This window comes from Athene cunicularia, assembly GCF_003259725.1.
Source record: "Athene cunicularia isolate RWA chromosome 1 unlocalized genomic scaffold, athCun1 chr1_part2, whole genome shotgun sequence".
NCBI classification, from domain to species: Eukaryota; Metazoa; Chordata; class Aves; order Strigiformes; family Strigidae; genus Athene; species Athene cunicularia.
This window is the reverse complement of record NW_020799092.1, coordinates 11354264-11378211: the sequence shown is the minus strand read 5'-3', so window position 1 is coordinate 11378211 and position 23948 is coordinate 11354264. Positions and strand designations below refer to the sequence as shown.

At 37.4% G+C, this 23948-nt stretch overlaps 1 protein-coding gene across 6 annotated transcripts in view; it reads right to left on the bottom strand.

Annotated features, from left to right (window-relative positions):
- MICAL3 (microtubule associated monooxygenase, calponin and LIM domain containing 3) overlaps window positions 1-23948 on the bottom strand; it is a 155216-nt gene that overhangs the window by 84365 nt on the left and 46903 nt on the right. For 3 of the 6 annotated variants that reach the window (XM_026868083.1, XM_026868084.1, XM_026868085.1), the window contains exons 3-16: window positions 20634-20841; window positions 18902-19018; window positions 18099-18200; window positions 17377-17532; window positions 16606-16706; window positions 15671-15928; window positions 14966-15081; window positions 13533-13659; window positions 12915-13008; window positions 11610-11757; window positions 10164-10360; window positions 9184-9296; window positions 8626-8688; window positions 7737-7910 (exon numbers count right to left, since the gene is read on the bottom strand). In XM_026868083.1, coding sequence (XP_026723884.1) covers window positions 7737-7910; window positions 8626-8688; window positions 9184-9296; window positions 10164-10360; window positions 11610-11757; window positions 12915-13008; window positions 13533-13659; window positions 14966-15081; window positions 15671-15928; window positions 16606-16706; window positions 17377-17532; window positions 18099-18200; window positions 18902-19018; window positions 20634-20841 — 1974 coding nt within the window. Of the gene's footprint in view, window positions 1-265; window positions 359-6611; window positions 6705-7736; window positions 7911-8625; window positions 8689-9183; window positions 9297-10163; window positions 10361-11609; window positions 11758-12914; window positions 13009-13532; window positions 13660-14965; window positions 15082-15670; window positions 15929-16605; window positions 16707-17376; window positions 17533-18098; window positions 18201-18901; window positions 19019-20633; window positions 20842-23948 lie in introns of all 6 variants that reach the window. The other 3 variants (XM_026868081.1, XM_026868082.1, XM_026868080.1) reach the window with 2 other exon arrangements.

Sequence of the window (23948 nt, the reverse complement as noted above, 5' to 3'; positions counted from 1 at the left end):
ATTTTGCTTAACTCAAAACTGAAAAAGGCTACTGTAATTACAAATTACCCCACCATAAACTCTCAAAGTCTCCAGTGGAGACTCTTCATGGTTCTGGTGAGCTAATGTTGACCTATGTTTCTAACCTAAGAGGTTTGAGAAGCCCTATAAACATCTGAAAAAATAAAATTGGAAATGCATTTGTAAATAGGATATCTGGTAACTGGTCTAGTCACTTGTACAAGCAGTATGAAGAGAGAGGGACAGAGCATGCAGAAGGAGTCACCTGCTGCCTGGGATACGGTGGAGAGGAAGATGGAGAAGAAGAGAGCATGATGATTTTTTTGGGGCAGGTCCGAGAACGTTCCTTATTTCTCAGCTTTTTTTAAAAACAGAAGAAGAAGAAAAAAAATTGTAATAATGGTAGAAAAGAGATAACACTACAATTGGCTTTGGTGAGATAGGCCAGAACACTTGAACTGAGAGACTATGATCTTAAGATCACACTTCTCACAAATGACCTTAAGCCACAAATGGCTTTAAGACACATTTTATCTGATGCTGAAAGACCTTAGTGTTTCACCCACAGACACACAACCACATGTCCATCTGACAGATACTTCCAGGGACAGCCAATGAACATGTACTTATACCTATCATCAATTCAACCAACAGTTTCTGACTCAAGGTCTTACAATCAGTGAAAGGTACAACTTGGAACTCTCCATAGCACAGTTGAACTGCTCTTTGCTTCACGAAAAGTTACTTATTGCTGTGCCTTGCAATTTTTAAAAATATCCATCCTGGTGATGTAATTACCCTTGCTTGCTGTTCATTAGTAATACAACTCAAGTCACAGTGTTCTGCTCTCAGCTTCAGATCCCTCCTCTTTAACTTACAGATATTAAACCATCTCAGGCAAATTAAGTTGTACTACATTCTACTAGAACACAAATACAGCTGTTTTATAGCCAAAAGGTAGCCATATCTAATAGTCTGAATATTACACAAGGTACATACATGTTGTCATTTTCATGTGCCAGAAAACATGCCTTTTTATTTGTGTACCTCCTTACTATGCACAGTGTTTTCTTTAACACTTCTTATGTGTCTTCTGCCTGATTTTTCTTTTTGATTTCTCACCAGACCATATATGGAAATTTTTGCACTGTGAAAAAAAAATGCCTATCCAAAGCCACTGTTAGATAGCTTTCAGAGAATGCTGTTTAAAGGTATTACACATGTTCCATTTGCTTGGGTATTCTCTTCTCTTTCAGGAAATTAAAAAAAAAAAAATCAACTCTTCTAATTCAAACAGATGCTACAAGCTTCTTAAACTAAAGCAGATGACTTTGTACTGAAGTGGATGAGGAAGATTTATATACTGTTTTTAAAAGGCTCAGCTGTGAAGTCACAACTTCCAGCTGAAAGGGTGATAACATTTTCAACCATTATAGCTGTTCATGGATTTTCATCTGATCATGGCTGAGTTTGCATTTCAAATCTCAAAATTTTCAAAAACTTGTGTATTTTTCCAGGCAGATCTCAGAATATAAAATTGTATAAGTTTAGGAAGTACGCATTCAGTCCTCCAGTAGGATGCATTTCTGAGCAGGCACAAAAGATGGCTGTAGGAAAGAGGAAAGATATTATCAACAGATTTAAGTAAGAAATAAAGTAAGAAAAACAATATTTGCAGAGATCATTGGTGTTGTTAAGTTCTCTTCTGTGGAGATTTCAGCTCCTGCTGAGTGTGGTCATCTCAGTCATTGCATAACTTCAAAACCCACAGTTCCAACAGAATTACTGAAAAGAATTTGTACTGCTGCACCTTTATCACACTTCAGGGAACCATCTCAAAAGAACAATCATAAGATCTCCAGAGGCAGAAAAGATGTGCACCAAAAGACACATGCAATCTCCATCTTACAAGCACCTTTGTACACATCAGTGATTTAAGCCTACATATTACACACATACATTGGGGCTGCTAGAAGACCTATGAACTATAGCAGAAAACTGCTGAAGGCCAAAAACTGAGAGTATGGGAAGCCAGGACAACATTCAGTTTAAAAGACTCATCTCCCATACCATACCCAAACAGTCAGATCCTCTTCTGCATAAGCCATATGGCTTTCCAATGGCTTCATGACCCCTCATGAGATGCTCTTTCCCACAATTAGCCAAAATGGCTTGGAAAGCAGAACACACCATGGAAGATGTTTTAATACAAGTAGATGTTCATTCGAGGAGATTAACCACCACACCATGGAACACAATCTAGCTTTTTTAGGAGATATCACCATCGCATAAAGAATTACACATTTCCACTGTGCACATACACTTAACAGTATCTTCATGCATTAATAGCTGCTGCTGAGGTATCCGTAACAGCATGAACACCATTTTGACAACACAGATCAACATTCTCAAAATGTAGCTCAATAAAGCAAACATTGTAATCCAATTCATAAAATGCAGGCCACACAGAATGCTGTGAGCAGATTAGTGAGGTTTTTAACATGCTTGATCTTTTGAAGGTTTTTTCCCTTTCCAAGAGAGACAGCATTAAAGGTCTTGTGATGAAAGTAAAAACTACTTCAGAACAGATTCTGCCAGGATTTCATTCTTTCTAAGAATTCTGCGTTAGCAAGCCACCCCTACCCCACCTGTACAAAAGACACAGAGACATTCTGCCTTACAAGATCATTGAAACTGCTGGCCTCATAACTCTCTTAACTTCAGAGCAAAGCAAGATTCTACACTTAAAATGATAAGCAAGTACAGCTGAGGAAGTCCATCTGACAGACACTGGCAGGGAATAGCCCAAGGCAGATGTAAATCTTCCATCAAAACTGAGGGTCCAACCCAGACCACATCCTTTGCAACTGTGTGATTTCTCCCCTGTAATCACTCTTATGCTTTTGCAGTTGACTTTCCTCTCACAGGCAGTTTCCAAGACGCAAGACTAAATGTATCAATCACAAGATACAAAACTGCCCTTCTCCCAAAGATCCTTGAGAATCTCAGCTTCATTCTGCTTACCGGCAAGAACATTAGGCAACCTATGGTTTCCCTCAATAACATGTCACAACTTTGTCCCCTTAGGAACTGCTCTGCTCCTCTTGAAAGGAATCTCCAGTAGAAGGCATTCACTACGTAATATATCTTCTACACAGTCACTGACACCTGTCAGTGTCTTACACTGACTGTAAGATAAACTGACACCTGTGCCAAACAAGAGAACCTTTTCCCATAGCTCCATGAACAGCTCTTTCTATTAAACATATATCCTCCCTAAAGAGCTTGTCAGGAGCAATACTAATCCTATACAGCATGTCCAATAACATGTGCTGGTACCCAGCACCAACTCCACTGTTGGTAATCTGTGGCCCAGGAAATAGCTTTGTAGCTAGAGTGCCCAATGTCACTGTAGAAAGCCAATTCAGTACTCTAGAAAGGTGCAATCTCACAGCTATCAGATTCTGCATGCCTCAGAAACCAGAACTAGGAATCTCAGCAGCCACCTGAAACACTGCTTCAGCACCAACTTTCTGCAGGATAGATTTCTGTCAAAGCTTGGCAAAGCTGACTGCTTGGATCAGTGAATGGCTTCCTGCCTCAGCTGATCTCTGATCAGTTGAGAATAAGTGGTTCTATATACACCTATGGCTTTTGAATGAAGACAACTGATGTTCTTCATTTCCCCACACACATAATAAGAAACCTTTGGAATAGGGACTGTATCAATTGTTTCTGTGATCCTACTGTATCCTGAAGATTTTGCATCCTTGAGAACCAGTTTTACTCCATTTCAGTTGCAAAGCACTGCAAACCCAGCATGAAACCTGGACCCATGAACCAATCATCTTCTGTTGCAGTAAAGCCTATCAAGGAAAGATCACCTCCAGGTGTAATCTTGAGAAGGAAATCATCTACACAAGGCAATCAGTGTCAGTGTTAAATAAAACATTTTAAGTCCTCTGAAAATACAACTGTTACAAAAAGATTTTTCAAAGATCTGTCCTACATCGCTGCCTATACGGAGATGCTATCAACGTTGAGGGAGACCAGAAAGATTATTTGTCTCCCCCCTTTTTTAAAAAAAATCATGTAGTGCAGGTAAAAACAAGAACACACACAAGAACAAACTGCTTTCTGGTGAGGAGAAAAGCCTCATCATAAAAGTAAGAACCAAAAGTTCATCCGTTTTTTGATCAATTACAAAAGGATGACAATAAGAACTTTCATGTTTCACTGTAAAGCTTAATTATAAACCCTTCATAGAGGTTCAGTATCAGGTTCATATAGAAATCTCAAGTTTACAGGGATGTGATCTTTTCCAAGTGGTAAAACACAAATCTTCATCCTTCTGAACTGAGAAAGACAACCAATGCAATATAGTTTTCCTTTTTTCCTGGGGTAACATAAGCAGTGGTCATCAACTGACTTAATATTGTACAGCCATATTATGCTCTTCTGCAGGAGTTCTCTGGGTTCTCCCCCTTTACCTGGGAAGTATTCTTAAAAAATGAAATTTGCCTTAATCATGGGTGATGTGTATCAATCTGAAAGTGCTCATTAGCCTATAAAGATTTTGATGAGACAGAAGGTAGAAGAAACAAACACTGTCAGGAAAACTAAACATAATGCTGACATTTTTAAGACTCTCTTAACAGTCCTACTGACTGCAATTCCCCTGGCTCAGGTCTTCTTACCTGGAGAGATATCTTCTAGATCAGTGGTTCTCAACCTGTGGTCCGCAGACCCTTGGGGGGACACGATGTCATCACAGGCGGACCACAAAGGCTTAAAGAAGGAGTGGGGAACATCCAGCCCGGAAACATTTGGTCTGGCCAATGGCAAGCACTGCACCTCCTTTTCCCATAGCTTCCACCACCCCACCCCACCTCCCCCTTCAATGCTTCTCTCATACACAGCAGTTGTATTTACGCAAACATACTATGTGCTCTTTTTCCCAACAGCTTGTGTTAAGTGAAGTACAACTTATAAAATTATATTCATATCATTTTCTAGCTTTCATTTTAATGAGAATTTTGTATGCCTATGTTGTATTAATGGTTCCACATGGTTGTAGTTTTGGTGCTAGATGGTTGGTGAGACCCACTTTAACTAGGTGGTTTTTCTCTTAAAAACATTTTCTTAACCCAACAGCCCTCTTTAGGGCCACAACAGGTCTGAAGTCTGTTCCTCCAAGTGGTGGCCCTGGACCCATAAACAAAAATATATGGTGACTGAACATAGACAAACAAGGGAAGAGGTGAGAAGAATTGTAAAAACTTTACATTAAAATTTTAATATAAAAATTGGCATAAAATTTGGAATTAGAACATTAAAATACCATAAAATGGCCCATTTGAGCAAGAAGAGTGTTGATGCTATTATTTTAAATTCATATGGAATCACTGCAATAAAGATATTATAATAGCAGTGCGTGCATTAACAGATTAATATATTTCCCCTTCTCTCCACATTTGAAGACTCTTCATGAGAAAATTGAAATAAATATTTGATGCAGTCTAGTGCTTTAAAGCTTGAATTAAGTCTTGGTAGTCTGTGGCCACAAAAGATATTTAAAAGGGGCCCATGGTGAAGGAAAGGTTGAGAACCCTGCTGTAGATCATGGCATCGGCCATGACATGCAGCATTAATTGTGTTGAATGCCTCAAACGTGAAGACCATGAATCAATAAACATGCAGAACAATGAATTTCCAAACTAGTGACACCTTCTTCCACTTGACTTCAAACTGCAACCAGAAAGAAGCAGATGTTTCTCTAAATTATGGCTGCAAGAAAAATATCTCTCAGTGCTCTCAGAAACATGAGAAGGCCATTTGCACAGGGAAACAGTGAAAGCAGAGGAAGACAGTGACAGAAGTATCCCTTATCTGCCTGAAAAGGTTGTCTGTCACAAACCTTAGCTTTTGAAACTGCATGGCTGAAAGAAAAACACTGGCAATGACAATGGGCCAAAACACATGAGAGAAAGTAAAATTTAATACCTGCTGATTATTCTGTTGTTGAGTCCTAATGTGAACTACTTTGTGGCAGAAAAACTAAAATTTACTTAATTCACAGTAATATACGAAGTGGCAATGCAATGAATGTGAGAAATTGGCAAGGAAAGCTACATTCAACAGAGAAAGGGAAACCATGGTAAAGTCTCCCATAACTGCAAAACACGTAAGATTTCACATGTGAATAGCAAAACTGATAACTGATTTTACTATTTATACCAAGGAAGAGCTTTAATATCATGAATGGCATGACACCTTTTACCTCGTTGGTTGTGATAACTGCTTAAATATTTTCAATTTTTTACTAACAAAAAAAAGCCAGAAATTCTGTAGGCAAGGTTTCTGCTAAAACATCCAGTGAAACACTGGGAAGTTGAAACTAGTATAAGAGGGCAGGGAAAGTTTGACTAAGACCTTTTGTAACATTAAACCATGCATCATAACCAAAGGTGTTGATTTTATTCATTGAAAGTTAAATTATTTAAAATAACAGACTCACACAAGGTGCTGGAAAAGGACTGCTTTAAAAACAGGATAGCGATAGCTAGTGTTGGGTGCAGGCAGTGCATTGTATTCATAATCAGTTTCTTTACCTGTTTCCACTGGGGTATGGGAGCAAGACGGCCCTGCTCTCGTCTGCTGGATGGTTGGTTGTGAACACGTTCTTGATAATGCAGGACAGGTTGCTGCATGCAGGTTGTAGGGAAAATGAGACCAAGGAGGAAAGATAAAATTGTAAGGCAACTCAAAGAAAGCAAAGGAATGGAATATTGAATAAGACAGACAAACATTTAAGGGAAAAAAATAGGGTAGCGGAGAATTAATTTAGCAAATAAAATATAAAAAGGAAAAAACATCAAAAAATGGGAAACTACACATATTTTTGGACCTTCCCTTTAGCTTCATTGCTTCTTCAAATCAGCCTGGTTCTTTCAGCCAATATGTAGTGGCTGAGGAAACGTTTGACTGATTAAGAGTAGCATAAACGTCACCATTCTAAGATTATGTTATACTACTGTCACTGATGTGCAATGTAGTATAGACATTCTTGACCTAGCTTTAAAGTAGGTACATCAGGACCCACTCACAACCTGGCATGGCAGCACAGAGCTTGGCACAAGTTATGAAGATAGACTCTGCAGCAGAGCAAGAACTCAGGCACTTAAATCATACTGAGCCTTATACTGCTGACACTGCACTGCTAGGGACTCAACCTAACTTCAAAGACAACTACCCTGTAGTTGCAGTACAGATATCATCCTGAATAACCAGCAGTCATCAGGAAGCCTCACTTGGAATGACACAAACATCTTGATTGCAAAGAAACTTCCAAGCATTTATCTGCTGCACTTATGTACACATACATACTTAATCACAGTTCACAAGAAAAAAGAGACGTAACCTGGCATGAAAAAGTTCAAATTAGAAATTGAAATTATCATTCTTAAACATTAGAAGTGGAATGTTCCTGGAAAGCTTTTCATATTATGCAGCATGATATGGGCAATAACAGAAAAATAGACTTTTATTAGGAAGTTCTTCTCCAACCCATATTCCTAAACTCTAATTTTTTCTCTTTTGAGTAAGCTTCCCTCTCGCCTAGGAGAGCCTCTGAAGTAGAAAAGCACCACTAGTATCCAGTCCTGAGGAATGCATGTTATTATTCATTCTTTTTCTCCACAATTCCAAAATAAAGGGGTTTATTATCCATCTCCTACCTGTCTACGTAAGCTTGAGGACTGCACTGGTGCATTCTCTTCAAACTTGGCTAGTAGCTGGGTTGCCATAGACTTGACTTTGTTCTGATTCCCAATGGCAGCATCAATTCTCCGCTCTGTCAGGGCGCTCACCAGTGTGGGCCTTTCTTCTCTGTAGCTTCGTGGGATGTCCTCCTAACAACCAGAGATATCAAAACTTAACAAGACACAACCGGATACCTTTTCCTCTCTACCCCTGTGCTGTGACAGATTTCTAACACTGTAGAAAATAAATCTATTAGTCTGCACGTGAAAGCTCATATTTTAATTTCCTTTGGCATGCCATCAAAAGATCTGTGAAACTTTACTTATCTTTTCAACCTTATTTGATACTTACCTGTCAGAGACCACAGTTGAAACACTCCTATGAATCTCCTGACATAAACCAAAGGCCTATCTTCAAACCTTTGCTGACAACACAAAGCACTAAATTTTAACTCACTTGTACCTATTTGTCTATAAACATTTCAACTGAAGGACTGCCTTATGGGGCACACTAGAAATGTATGTTTTTTGCACTAACCAAAGCTAAAGTTTAAATATAAATTAAACTTCTGACTATAAAGCATGACTTTACAAAATGAAAGTTTTATTCTTGGTCTCCTCATCAAATCAAAGTAAACTGTAATAAAAATAGAACAGGAGGGAACCGCAACATTTAATTTGTTGTGTACTATTCTTTCATAAGCATCAGTAACATATTTGCACTATAGATACAACAAAGTGCAACCTCTGAAAAAGAATTAATTTTGATCTAAAAAAACCTGTCTGGATATAAAAATCGAAAAGACTGAAGTGGGAACCTACCATGTGTTTCCCTCCCTGACACCTTCCTCACTGTAATACTTACATCCTCAGATTGGCTGGTTTTTCTCCTCTTTCCTGCACCATCAAGTTCCTTTTCTTTTTTGTCCTGAAAACGGAAGGAGGAGAGGAAAAAACCAACAAAGATAAGTATTCTCATACCCTTCTGGCCTGAGATTAATGTCATCAGTGCACTTAAATAAGCTTTGCAACACAACTGATTAATTCTCTGGTCTCTTCCTCCATTTGCTTAAAGAAAAGGTTTTTGTCCTGATCCTCCTTATGGGATTCTTATGTTCAAATTGGACATTCTTCAATACTTTAAACTAACTGAGAACTGAGTAACCACTTATGTTCTGATACAAAATATATACCCAAATACCACCACGAGGCTAGTATTTTAAGACTGAAATATACCACTAACTGAGAGTTATGGGCATAGTTCTGCAGTTATAAATGTCATGTATTGTCCCATGCCAAGAGCTGATGAACATGGTCTCTTGTAAGAAACAGCAGATACACACTTACATACACATTTTTAGTACCACTTACTTGGACAGCAGCCTAACAGATACAAGCGTTATCAATATCGTGGTACAGTTACCTTTGGAGTGCGTTTCCGAGAGATGCTTTGTCCCAGTTTACTGAGAAAAGAGATAGGCGATTTGGTACTGGCAATTAGGGCAGCTTTTTCTTCTGCATTCAGGTCCAGGCTATCTGTTAGCAAAAACAGGTAGGACAAGGGAATGCCAAGAAATTTTTTCTGTGGTACTATTATTAAATACACAACTGATTTTTTTAACGTGACACACTTTTCCTTAAATTCTCTGTCCAAAATGATTGTTATGTCCAGAAATAATACCCTTTTAAGCTACTCTGCTTTTTCATTTTACAAAAAACAATTCTCCTTTCAGAGATTATAAACATCCAGAATAAATACTCTGTTTACTCTATTTACTTTCATATTCAAAAAGCATCATGATCATCAGTTTTGATAAGAAGAATTCAGAGTTTTGAGATTATACCTGATACGCAGTATATTTTTAAAAGGCTATTAAACACACTTGTTTTTTTCCCCACCAGAATGATAGACTTGAGTTAAGATCATCAGTAAAAAAGAAAAAACTGTAACAACATTATTAATACTTAAAGGCCATATTGATTTGTGTTAGGCAATTACATCTTTCAGTTCTAATCAAAGATCTCTCATTCCTCATTGGCCTGAAGTTAGTCTCATCATTCATGGATGGTAAACAGATATAAAACTTGGCCAGTGTTTTGAAATTGCCAATTAAACAACTACTAGCAAAGCATCTCACATTAGCTGAGACAGATGAACCCCTAACAACAAGGGAGTTCAGAACTTTTAAGGACATGATTTTGAGGGCATTATTTTAACTCCTTTTTTATTTTGTTCCTAATGCTGCTAACATGTTTTTTACCAGCACCAATAAGAAGCCAACTTTTTGTGATGTAAAGTTAGTGACCAGTATGAGCTCATGCAGAAGAATGAAGATAACTGAAGCACACACTTTCACCTTGAAGCTGTCTTTAAATCTCACAGACCTGCCCCAAACTCCTTACCGCTAGAGGGGATGGTGTCTTTGAACATCTCATAGAACTGTGTGAGGTACATCACCATCGACAGTTTATCTGGCTCTCCAACAGATGCCATTTCCTTTCCAGTCATAATGGGAGATATTCCAAACTCTTTTTCAGCAATGTCAAAGGCCAGCTGATTATTCTTCTCCACATTGTGCTCATCCAAAGAATCAAAGTCTCTGCAAAGTGCAGAAAGAGGACATGCACTGAATCAAGTAGAAACCAGTCTTCTGAAAGAACTCAGGGATCCATCCTTTTTTCTTTTCTCCAAAATCTCTCAAATTTATTTGCCACAACTTTTTGTATCAAAGAGTTGATGCTCCTTAATTACAGTGAACTTTGGCTCACACATATTATTTTTTCTTTTTTTGTTCCTCCTGCAAACCCAGATTTTTTCTCTTAAAAAACTTTATTATCCTCTGAAATACATATTAACTTCTTCCTTTGCTGGAAGAATGTACTGTTTTCACACTACATAAAATCTTTTGTTATGCTTTGAACTAATTAAGTCTTCACTTCTGTTCCCTTTTTTCTTGACTGACCCATATTTTAGTTCTGCTGGCTTTTTCCAAAACTTGTAGAAATATATAAAATCTATAGCTTGTAGAGTTAAATAAACAATTTTAAAAGCTATTTGAACTCTCTACAAGCTATATAGCTATTAAACAGAGTAGCTCAGGTTAACTTGAGTACATCAGTTGAGAAGTAATTTGGCGAACATGGAAGGGAATAACCACATAATTTCCCAGCATGATTTACATTGGATTATGTCTTTAAATATAGCTCTAGAATTTCCTTTGGGAACCTGAAGCCATTTCAGCTTTCTATTAAAGTACTGGAGTCTTTGCTACTGTTACTTCTTCCAGTCAGTGTTTTCCCAATTCTAGAATCTGGGTGCTGTTTTACCCAATATATCATGTAATAGATGCCTCTCGTTCATCCAATCAGCATGTTAATGTACAAACAATAGCAACATCTCTGTTTATACTGTGGGTCACTACTTCTGAAAAGAACAACCTAAAGAGTCTTTAAGAAGAGTTACTGTTAAACAGGAGATTTAAAAAGGGCTGTGTAGAGACCTGCTCATGAGAAATTTAACTGAAGCTCTGAAGTATTCCTGACTAACTTCACAGAGAAAAGATCTGTCAGCCAATAATGCTTTCCAGTCAGTACCGACTGGAAGCTTAATTCTGTCAAATCATCCAGAAGGGAAAATGACAACACATTTATCTTCATATTCATCAAGATATTATGACCTTCCACTCTGCTGGTGAATCACTGTACATTTGCATCTATCAAGTTTAACTGAATTAATTTAAATCAACTTCTCCATAAATCACAATTGCATTGCCTCGGTCTCCATACCATTAGTTCCAATATCACTAACATTCTGTCCTTTCCGGTTATTCAAAACAGCCAGTTACTCACATTAAGTCTGGACGGTATCTGTGGATAATGGCACACAGAGCTAGGCCACTTTTCCATGACATTGTGAGATCCGTCACATTAACACCCGCGTATCCATCGGTCTGCCTCTGGCACCAACTGAGCAATTTACTAGAGCGAGCTACAGACTCTGTAAAAAATCATATTTTTAAGCAGAAATACACAACATCTCTTTCACAAGTTCTAAATGCAATGTAAAAACCATGAATCAACAAATACAACTTTCATGTAAACAACAAGCTCCTTCTACAATGGGCAATACAGGACAGAATTCTTATTTTTTTAAAAAAAGACTATCACATCTATTTTAGATCCAAGAAAGGATTTTTTATTTGCTGAAAAGTAATAATCTAAGCTATAACTTGCCAGGCTTTTCACCCTAGCCCTTGTAAAAGAGTCCCAGGAATTTTAAAACAGTTGCAAAGACTTGTTAAATATGATCAAAAGGATCAGTAGCATAGTGCTCTCTAAAGTCCAGATACACTTTTTCTAATGGAAGAACTACAAGTGTACCTCTGCAACTTTTTCTTTTCTCTTGAAAGCTTTTCTTTAAAAGCACTGACCTGTTTTGACCTTGCCTTACTGCAAGATCTGATGAGATTACAGCCTAAAGGGACATGGTTACAGGGCAAAGAACAAATCAAAAGACTAGGTAGCTAATTCAGCAGTGAAAGGGAGGCTTAGCTGCAAAGTGCCATTCTGAGAGTCCCCAGACACTATCTGGGCATCCAAAAGCAAAGTGTGCAAAAGGAAAAGTTCAACATACCCCTCAGGGTACTGGACAAGTAGACAGATATTGAAATGTTTATCACAAGGCATCTAACTTTCAGAATAATGCAAGCAAAGTTAGCTTTCATTTGGTTATGATAAAATGAGATCAAGTAAAGGAAAGCATGAATATGAAAGACTGCACAAAAAACAGCTTCTGTTACATCTGTAAGAATTCTGAGTTTACTCATAGAATGAATTCAGGCTAGGCTTCTGCATTCTAAGTAAGGAAATTTTTATAGGATAAAGAAAATGAAAAGAAATGCTTATATAAGTAAATATGCTTAGAAATTTAACAGCATTATCAAGAAAGGGAAATGAGGCAAACAAAAAATATATTAAGTACTAATTGAAACTTCAAAATTTGGAAAATCAAACTGTTGACAAAACAATTGGTGGATACATTTTCTAAACCAAAAGAAACTGGTTAAATAACACTCTACAGCCCTGCTGCTCTATGGTTCCTGCACTGATCCAGCTTCAGAATACCAAAAGGAACAGAACTATAGCCAGGCGTACCATTCCGAGTCAGCTTTGGTGTCCTAGAGTTCACAAAGTTCTCTATTTCCAGGTGAATGTCTTTCAAGTCTCCTGTATTATACAAATGGCGTACCTAAAATGACACAGAAAAATTTAAAACTTACCAATATGTCATACATTTAAGATCCATACAGAAAGAGCCAGCAAACAAGGAGCTACCACCCCAAGTTGCAAAAAGGAAGACAAGTACATTACGTAGCAGAAAGCTCTAGCCCAACAACCCCATAGCAACAAGGATCAGCACATCAGTGCTGAGCAGTCTAGCTGACTGCTGCTGCTCAGTGGATACCAAATTGCAATGACAGACTGCTATACTAGATTATTACAAGAAAATGTGCATGCACATATGTGCACACACACAAATGCATAGATTTCATGTATCATTACAGAATGGTTAAAACTATTAAAATCAAAAATTCCTAAAAAAGAATTTCTTAAAGTACAGAGGTCTACTCTTGACTGATGTATCTGCTTTTCACTGCTTCCCTGTTATACTGCCACATCAGGTCACTACTGCTCCCAAAACATTAGCTCAGCTTCGCCTAAGAAAAGACAGTGCAGATTACAAGGATTAAGAAGCACCATTTGTCCAGTTACCTGCTGTGGCCGCAAGAAGTTGACGTTGATATTGGGATACCGGGTGGCAGGATCAATGCTGTAATGGCTGAAGTTTTTACTCACATTTTCAGGGGTGGTCTGAGGCAGTAGCCTATAAATGCTTTCCCTTGGAAAAATAGAATTAAAAAAAAAAAAAGTTTGGGTTTTGTTTTGTTTGTTTCTTTTAGGTTTTGTGGGTTTGCATTTGGATTTGGTTTGGTTTTCGTTTGGGTTTTTTTATGGGTTGTTTTGGGGTTTTTTTTTGTTTGGGTGGTTTGGGTTTTGGGTTTTTTTTTTTTTAAGAGATACATCACTACTAATACTGCTAAGTAAATCCTCAGGAGATAAACATTCAGATCAGGAAGCCAACCACTTCAGACACTGGATAGCTAAGGTTCAGTGTAAGTATATTAAAATCTGCAATTTAATACAACTCCAGAAACCAAAAGAAGGGAAGAAAAAAATACATTAAACAAATTACAGTGTTCCCCAGTACAGTAAAGACATTGAGACACGAGTGACTCAGGAAGGTGGCCAACAAGGGGACTGGAGCACTTGCCCTGTGAGGGGAGGGCCAAGGGAACTGAGTTTGTTCAGCATTCAGAAGAGAAGGTTCAAGGAAGATCTTACAGCTGTCTGCAAATGTCTAATGGAAAGGTGATGGAAGTCTGGCTTCAACTGTAACATTATTATTCTCACCATTTTTAAAAATTCCAATAAAAGGAATTAAAAAATTCATTCTGCCATTTTGACAATCTTTAAAATTATACTATTGATTCCTGACGGTCAGAAGCTGCAGTTACTTAAGTTTAAAATAGATTCTACTAGCTGTTGCTTTTACTTACTCCATTTTTTTAATTATTTGAGCTCTGATCTCTAAGAGATCACCTTGAGTCACAAAAATAACACTCAACCAAAGATGATAAAAGCATAAAGAACATGATACTCCAAAGAAACACAAGATGCTGTTCAGCTTATATGAAACAAAGTGACCAATTTAGGAGAACATGAAATAAAAGCAGTTCACAGATTCCATAAAAGGAAATCATTAAAGATATTTACAAGATAATAGGGGATGGCAAGAATTTTTGTCTCTGGCACTTTAAAGGCACCTACATCTTCATCTGGTTTGCTATTGCAAGGCTGATGACAGTAAGTCACTCCACGTAATGCCAATAAGGACCCAAAAAAAGATTCTTCATCTAATCTTAATGGCTGTGACATTTTTTTCCTCTATAAATACACTTTTTTTCTTTATCAGCTCTTTAAGAAATTTTTCTTCAGTTGAATTATACCCACAAACATCCACTAAAAAGAGTGAGAATCTGTATCTCCCACTCTATCTATATATTTGTACTAGAAGGAACTGGAATGAATGATGAGACATTGGAGGACTGCATTAGAACTGAAAGTGTATTCATTTTCTCTATTACCTCTCTGCAAGAACTTCCAAAGGACTAGCTCCAAGCGACCAACTTCGTACCATCCAAGCAGAGTCCATTGCAGCCAAAAATCCCCTGGCTATTCCAGTTCCCATTGGCCAAAATGGCTAATATTATAGTTTAAAAAAAAAAAAAAAAAAGCAGAGAAAGGAATAGCACCAGTTAGGAAAAAATTTAAACAAATACCAAGAACACATTCAGAGGGTAATTTGCTGGGAAATTGTAGCTCAGTAATTAGCTGAAAGCTCTACTCCCGCCGGGCTAGAGGAAGCCAGATGTATGGTGAAAATCCCATAAGCTCCTCCAAAGCCAATGTTCCTCTATACCCAACAATAACTCATAGCCTGGAATGCCTTAACAGTTTCTCTTCAAGACTGTACTTTTTAACCAACTACAAAATGCTAATAACTAACAGGCCTACAAGTAGGCTCCGTAAAGGGTCTAATTGTCCCAATAAGAAGCAGACAGAAGAGACACAACTTCAGAAAAATCTCTGCACACATTTTCTTGAGCAAGATCTTTACCATCCTAAATACTGTGTTTCCCCCACCTTTCCTTCAAACCTCCCACTTTATAATAAACAGTAGCTTTCCTTACAGTAACTCTCTTATAGGCAGCGCATATTTCTGTGATGGGTGCAACAGCTTATGTTTATGCTTCAATTCACTGTTTATACAATAAGCTTAAAACACAAACCTCTAAGAGACTGTCCCCCACCAGTGCCACAAGTAACTGGTGGCCATTCTGTTCTCGAACCAGAGCTGCATTCTCCGACGCATACATGCACGTGAAGTCAAACATGGCCACATCTGGCTGACCATAGTGATTGATGGCAAAGTCCAGTGATGGCAGCTGCTGATTAGTGGAGAAGTCAGCCGCTTCTCTGGCATAGTTTAGCAGAGCCTCCTGGTCCACATTCTCCCGTGAGAGTAACAACTCTGTGTCAGCATAATCCTGACAAAAACACAAAGTGAAACAGCCAAATCTGCAAGTTTATTTTAAGACTGGTATATATAATAGACGGCATTAAGATTCTGACAAATCCATTGATACAGGTTTGCCCTCATTTCTTTCATTCCTATCTGTGCTTATGCTTCAGAGAAAATTTGTAAATCTTTTATTGCAAACACTTATCAGTCCTGCTAGCATTTCTGAGTGTGAAAGGGCTAAGAAACTTCTGAGCATATCTCTTCACACACTTCAGACAGAAGGTACAAGGCCTCAATCCTTATTTGTTCATTTGTGGCCAAGCTACTTTAAAATCAGCTTCTGTCAGAATAAAATATAGGTGAATTTCCAATACTTTCTTCACTCCCTGCTTTTTCATTCCCATAAAATTAGAGAAGCTTAACTAAGCTATCAAATGTTTTTTTAAGCATATTTTATCTTAACATAAACAAAATTGCCAAATCTACAAAGGGATACAAATTTGGAGAAGATAGGTCTTATAACACTCTTCTGATAGCTCAAAAAACTTCAGAAGGTGTTAACCACATATATTTCTGCTCTAAAATACACCTGTATAAAAACTTTACAAGGTGAAAAAAAAGCAGGCTTCCCTTAACATCTGAAAAGCAAATTGTCCCAAAAATCTTAAGTTTATAGTGAATATAGGAAAAGTTAATACCCACATGCCGTATCACTCCTTTTTCCAGCAAGCTCTGTTTTTTGGCAGTCATGACAAAGTAGTGTGTATCATCTTTGTAGTAGACAATGTTCTCCAAGTCAATACCTTATGACAGAACAAAAGTCATGATAGTGAAGGAACAAGTTACATGCAACATGAGCTCAGAAGAAAGTAAATTGTATGTTACATGCAACAGAAGAAAGTACAACGAAACTACATGGTTAGAAAGCCTTAGAGAGAGAATGCCAAGCAGCTTTCTCCCATGCTTTTGATGCCGTTAAAATCTGAATCTTCAACAAAATCACAAACAGCACATTTCATCAGCATATAGCTACCTCTTTTAAAATACATATTTATCATCAATCTAAGGTTTGCATTCACATGTGGTGTGCAAAAAGCTGAACTCAGGACTCAGACTTTTCCTATTTAGGGTTCAGATTTACTGAAAACTGTCAGGGAAATAAGTTCTCCACTTTTCAACAAAAATGACACACATCTGAATGATACACATCTGCTTTGTACAACTGTATAGAAGAGCTGTAAAAATAGGGAAGTCAGATTTCAGAGACTGCAATGACTGACTTCCTTGTACAAGATGTTCATTTATTGATTAAACATGATACCCAAGTTACAAAGTTGTAATAATAAAGACTATTATAACACTCTTCTGATGGCTCAAAATACTCCAAAAGGGTGTTAACTGAATATATTTCTGCCCTAAATAATAAAAATATTAATAATAGTTTTCACTGGAAATCTAGTAATGCTGGCAAACCTGTGGCTTCTCGTAGATCCTGGAAGAACTTCTGGTTGAATATGAAGGCCACACCACTGATCTCTTCTACTTTGGCTTCAGCTGTGGTGTTGCGATTGATGAAGTTTGCTGTGATAGCAATTGCTAGTTTACCACGGAACTCTTTTCGGCGAAACCCTACAGGAAGGATAAAGTAGTAACAATGAAAAATACAGCACACCTTCAGAGAAGGCTCAGCATGGCATAGACAGGTGCCCTCACAAAATAAAAAGACAGAATGAATCTGATGAATTACAAACTCCTCCACGGAAAAAGCAAAAATTGCTTCATAAGAAAAATAAAAGCTCTTGTTTAGGGAAAAAGCTCTTCTGTCTTTCTTATCCCTTTTCCAAAAATTGCAATTTGCATCAAAAATATTAAGATAAAATTCTCTACTACAGAGAATAATATTCAACACTTTAATTCCTACTCCCAAAAGTAAGAGCTACAATACTACTCAACTAAATAAAATATGTAGGAATAATTATCCAGGTTAAAACACCTAACTCCTTTGCTAGTGGATAGGAAAAGGAAAAAAATAACCTCAGTGTCTTCAATACAAATGGATTTTCACGTGGATGTTTAATCTCCCTTTCACTAGTCAAATGTCTTTCCAAATTTTGATTGGGAAGTTAAAATCCATTTTGTTCTAACTAATTTAAGAATAAGTTCTATGTGAAAGCGAATTATGGATACACCATTACCTTCTAAGGTATTCCTCCTGCCATCCCCTCCAATGATTACTTCAAACTCATATTCAGATACTGGATGGGTTTTTGGGTGGACCAATGCACGCCAACCTATCCCTGTTGATGAACTTCAAGTTAATGACAATATAAACAGTGCTCATGATAGAATAAACACATAAAACCTCTTCTTACTATCCATAATCTCCTCCTCACATGGTCAGTAAAGATACACTGCAGGACAGCTATATTGCTGGCCAGGTTACTGCTGACTTGCATCAGCCAAGTGTGAGAATCAGAGGCAGAGACTGCTCTGGTAAATCCCTCTTGATACTACCTTTAAGGATCACTACAGCCTTTATAGCTTCTCTACTATCTATTCAATTAATAGGATGCCAAAAACCAAGTAAGCCACCATCTCCCATGGCAATCAGAAAATGGGTTTCAAAGATACAAAAAGCGTACCAAGGATCATTCACTGACATAAATATCTTCAGTGAATGCAAAGAAAGGAGTTGTTTTACACAGGTATCTTCTAAGTATAATGGGCTTAAATATTTTAGGATCAATTACAATCTATTGCATCTTGGTCTACTTCCGTGTAGTACTTCGGGCAATTGTTTCATATAGTAACTAATTTGGATTTGTCACTAGAAAAACTAAATCCTACTAAAAATTCAAGCAAAAGTGTATTAATAATTACTCTTTATTAATGGAGCATGAGGAAAGGACTTAGAGTCATAAGCAGGGTTAAGGAGTAGGTGTCTGTGTATCCTACCATAACTTCCCCTTTCTCTAATACCCGTTTCAATGTTACTTGCTTTCATTCTCCTGATCCTCTGGAGGGTAAACAAGCCCCTGAAATTCCACATTGACATGGATCTCTATTCCCAAGATCAAGGCAACCTTCAAAAGGATAAGCTGGAGCTGACGGATACCTACAAAAAAGCAGATTATAAAGAAATAAAATTTTTAAAATGGAGCACAAGTGCCCACGTGTCTGTTTGACATTACTGATTAATGTAAAGGACAGGTGGTACTTTCTTTTATCCACTGTGTTGCCAGCACTTCATCCAGGCAGCACTGGTGTGTAATACCATGGTGTGCCAAGAAACTTCTACATAGCTGAAAACCCAGTCCTTTTCAAAGAATAAAAAGTAAATAATTTCTTAATGTTTCAGTTCCCCACATCAACAAAAAGGGAAAGACCCAAAACATGCACTACAGGAGAGGGAAGAAAGAGAGCACAAGCAGGACTGCACTTCTGTCACAGATGGCAACTAGCTATTTGATCAGCCTATCTGTAATACTGAACTGCACATTCATCTTAACACCCTTGGGTTAATGAGGGCATAGCAAGTTCCTCACCACCTCTTTGCTCTTCCGTTCACATAGGTAGTGGGTATGAAAACGATAGTGTGCAAAGTCTATTAATTTGAAGGAAGACACTTACTGTCATATTTCAGATGCTGAAATGAAAAAATGTCCTCCTGAACACTAAATTTCAGCTGTGCTGAGATGTGAAAGACAACATGCATAAAGTATGTAAGAATAAAAATGACACAAAGTTAGAATGGAAAAAGCAATCTACAAGACTGAAGTTCCAAAGATCTCCCAATTTTACCATTCACTGGCGGCCCCCCCCAAAAAAAAAATCACCATTTTTGCTTTGGACAAGAAGTCAAATCTTACCTACTGTGTTTGTGCCAGTTTATAGTTTTCACAGACTGGCAGGCAAAACATGGTTGTGCCACGTCCAGTAAATTTTTTGGGGAAAAAAAACAAAACTAAACAAAACCAAAAAAAAAAAAAAAAACAAAACCACACAACAACAAACCACACCACAATCCTGAAAAATAGACAAAACCCACACAACAACAAACCACACCACAATCCTGAAAAATAGTAACTCCTGCTCCACCAAAGCATTCAGCTTTCAAAGGAGACTGATTTCTCAGACTTTGAGATTCATCAAAACTATTTTTAATTTAAATAAGTAAACCTCTATTTAATCAAAACATATTCACAGGCTGACAGTGTTCTGGAAAACATCGCTCTTCCAAAAATTAACAAAGCCAAAATTCTTCCTCCTTTTTCCAGATCAACACTCATGAGAATGATCAAAAGCATTCAGTAATTTTTATTTTTTACAATTTCACTTACAATGCTCAAGAGAAAGAGAATAATGTGACAGCTGCAGGAATGTAACAGCAAAACCAGGAAAATTATCCATTTTAAGAAAAAATACAAACCAAACCAAAACACAACACAGGTTTGAACCTTAAATGTACTTTTCAGTGTAGGAAGAAGATATTCCTTGAAAAGGTATAAAAGACAACAGATATATATTGCATGTGTGATAATCTCATGATGCAATGTATTTCTTTCACATCTAGGTCTAGCCCAAAATGCAAAGGTAATGCTGAATTGTGCTCTAAGGACTCGAGAGCAGTGATCAGTGTAGGCTGAATTTTAATGAGTTACCCCACACTCTCACCTACTTTTCCCCTGTGAAGAACAAGTGCTGCTGTGTCCAGTAGCAGCTGTACTTACTGATATGGTCTATGGATCCTGCACAGAATTTGCCATAAAACTTTTTGGCGCCAAGACCCCTCAAGTCATGTATGGTGAATGGCCACAAATGCAGCACGTTATTGCGGGAAAAGGCATCCCTCTTTTCTACGACCACCACCTTGGCTCCCAGGAATGACAGGTCGATGGCTGTACGAAGGCCACAGGGTCCAGCCCCAATTATCAGACACTGCAAAACAACCAGCACAGAGTAACTTGACAGTTCTAGGAGGAAATAGATATTTTTACCACTTCCAAGCATCCCATGGCTCTTAGGAGTAAGTGCTCTTTGTCTGCAATGTAAGCTGAAATTCCAGATCAGTCTCGCTATTGTTACCTGCCACATTCTGCCACTGATACGTTGAAGCAGTAACTGCAACCTGAAAATAAAAAGTGTATCACAGAGCAGTGAAAAGTTTGGAGAAACAGGCAAGTAAACTGTCTGCAAACGCTTGTTTTAAGAAGAGTTGCCAAGGTGTACTATCTAAGCTATGTAAGCACCTGGAGAACAGCAATGTGTCTGAAGGCTTCTCCTTTCCACATTACATCCACTGATTTTTTTCTTAAAAAACAAACAAACAAACAAAAAAGGTGATGACAAGTTTTCCTCTCATCTTCCAAAGCCTGAGCTGGCCTTTCTTGAGAAAATCTTCAGTAACACTAAAAATTCCTCATCAGAGAGTAGCAGCACAGCAATGGCTACAGAAAATAAATACATGAGATGCTAATGTTTTTACAAACATCATCTTTTAGAGTAGTACAAAGAGCAGTCAAGTTTTATGCCTATGCTGGTGCTTCTACCATTGCAGCAAAAGAAACTTCAGGGAAGTAAACAATGTAAATACAAACTCTGTGACTAGACAACTTTTATCAAAATATGTTTTCTTCAACCTAACCTTTGTCATATCAAAGGTCTTTCATCTTTTCATATCTTTTTCCACTCTACTCACAAATGCTATCAGAGGCTAATAAACGACTTGAGAATGTAAAATACTTTCATATCTAATGTTGGAAGTACTTTCTGAGAAACAAATGAAACAGCAAGATTGTTTCTTTTAAGATTAAAAAGCCAAGATAGTCAGTTGACACTTCTTACCCACAGAGACTGAGGTTAACAAAGAAAGCTGGCATGTGAACATGCATTCACAGAAATATAGTACACAGTTCATTTTGTCATATCATTTTTGCACTTTGATTTCGACTCAGTATAAACCAAACCCACAGAATCAAGACCTTGCTACAGCAGTGACTGCTGCTGCCATGTGAGATGGCAGATCCTTAAATACCCTTAAGGCTGGACAAGAAAGCTCTCTGAGAAATGCTCAAGCATGCTAAAACTTAACCATAGTCCAACCTTTTGACAAACAGCCTATCCCAAAGCAAAGCTCTTTGTTCATTTGCCATCCCCATATGCCAGTTTTTAGAGGTCAGCACATTTTGACCCGTTATTCACTGGGGCATAAATTCTGCAAATAATGTGAAATGGAAATACAAAGCCTGAATGATGAATACAACACTACAAGTTACAGCAATGATGACATAACAACCAACATGTAAATTCAAGATAGAACTACTGTAGTGAGAAGTCACACAAATCTGAAGGCAGAGATCCAAGTCTGGAGGAAAGGGAAGAATATTAGCACTGCTTCTTTAATAGCTTTAGTAACCTGAAGGCATACGAGAGAAAAGGCAAGTCCAGCCACTGTGCTATCAAACTCCTAAATAGACTTGTATATTGAAGAGGAGTCCAACTTGTCATTTTTTAAAAGGGATAATCAATTAAGATCAAAACACTCTTCCAATTTAATATTGTTTTATTTGTAGGTAGGTACAACTCTCAAACGCAACTTAAGTCTTTCTGGTTTTAAAACTTTCAAGAAAATTAGCTGAGCATATCATATTTATCCAGGTAATAATTTTGCTCATCTGACAACTACAATCTTCAAAGAGACTGGATTCAATAAGCAACAAGACCATACTGAGTTGGGTGATGTTTATTCTTTGGTAACTTTCCCAGTATAAAACAGTTACTATGGAGTACACAACAGCAGAGGAATTGTACTAAAATCAGACTATTCAAACTCAAATCTACATAATCTAATTATAAATTTATTGCCTGTACTTTTGCCACAGAAATGTAAAACCTGTTTTTTCTCTACAACCTTCCCCTCACCCCCAAAACAAGGATGTTGTTAACAATATCTAGGTTATGTTTAAGACTATAGATGTTCTGGATGATAATCAGTGAAGTAATTCATGGACTTTTATTTTTTTACTGTCACAAAAATATTAAATTATGTTGTTATAAACCACAGAAAGTTCTAAGCACAACTGAAACAAAAAGAGAGATTCTGCTCCCTTTTCCACCTCTAACGCTTCTTCCAGTTTCAGATCTCTCATAGAAACCTGCCCTCTGATGCTCTCAAAGGCAGCAATAAGGTACATGAGACAGCAAGTAAATAAAGGCCAGCTACTGTTGTTCCTTGTTCCCTGTCCCCTCTATAACTCCAAGCAACTCCATGCACTAAAGCTGACTCACCCCTCAGAAATGCTTCTTGCTCAAGATCTTTCAGACTGTTAAGTTGTCAGTAACACCATGGTAATGGAACATTAAATGCAAACTGTATTCTGTATAACCAATTAAGAGAGAGCACCATTTGTAACTATTTACATTTGAACAAGCCATCACTGCTCTAGTCTTGCTTTCATGAACGCTGATTATCTGAGTTCTAGTTAACCTGGAGCCTGGCCATGTGATGCACTCACTGCCTAACTCCAGTCACAGTACTCCATCCCTGATCTATTTTTCAATGGGCAAGTAAGAGTTATGCTACAGAGGATGAGAACTTCAAAACTGGTTTATGTTCAAGTGTATAGAAGCTGAGATTTCTATACAGAAATGACTGACTTCTGTTCTGATAAAATGGGTAAGCCCCTAATCTTTATTTTAAATTCTATCATCTTCACATGCCCATGTAAATTTCTATATTTTTTAATCAGTAGTTTGCAAATTACATTAAACATTAGGAATATAAAACTTACAGAAAATATCAAATCAGATGTGATTCAGTTCTCAAAAGGCCTCTACTTTGACTAGTTATGCTTATCTCTTAGGAATCACATATAAACATTTAATGGCAGATACTATTAGAATAGGAAACGAGTAATTAACAGAAACATGTATGAAAAACATAAAACCAATACATATATTTATCATTTCTTTACATTAAAACTTTCAACGAAGCTTATATGTAAAGGCATACAAAGATCATTTATCGTCACAGATATATAGTCTTT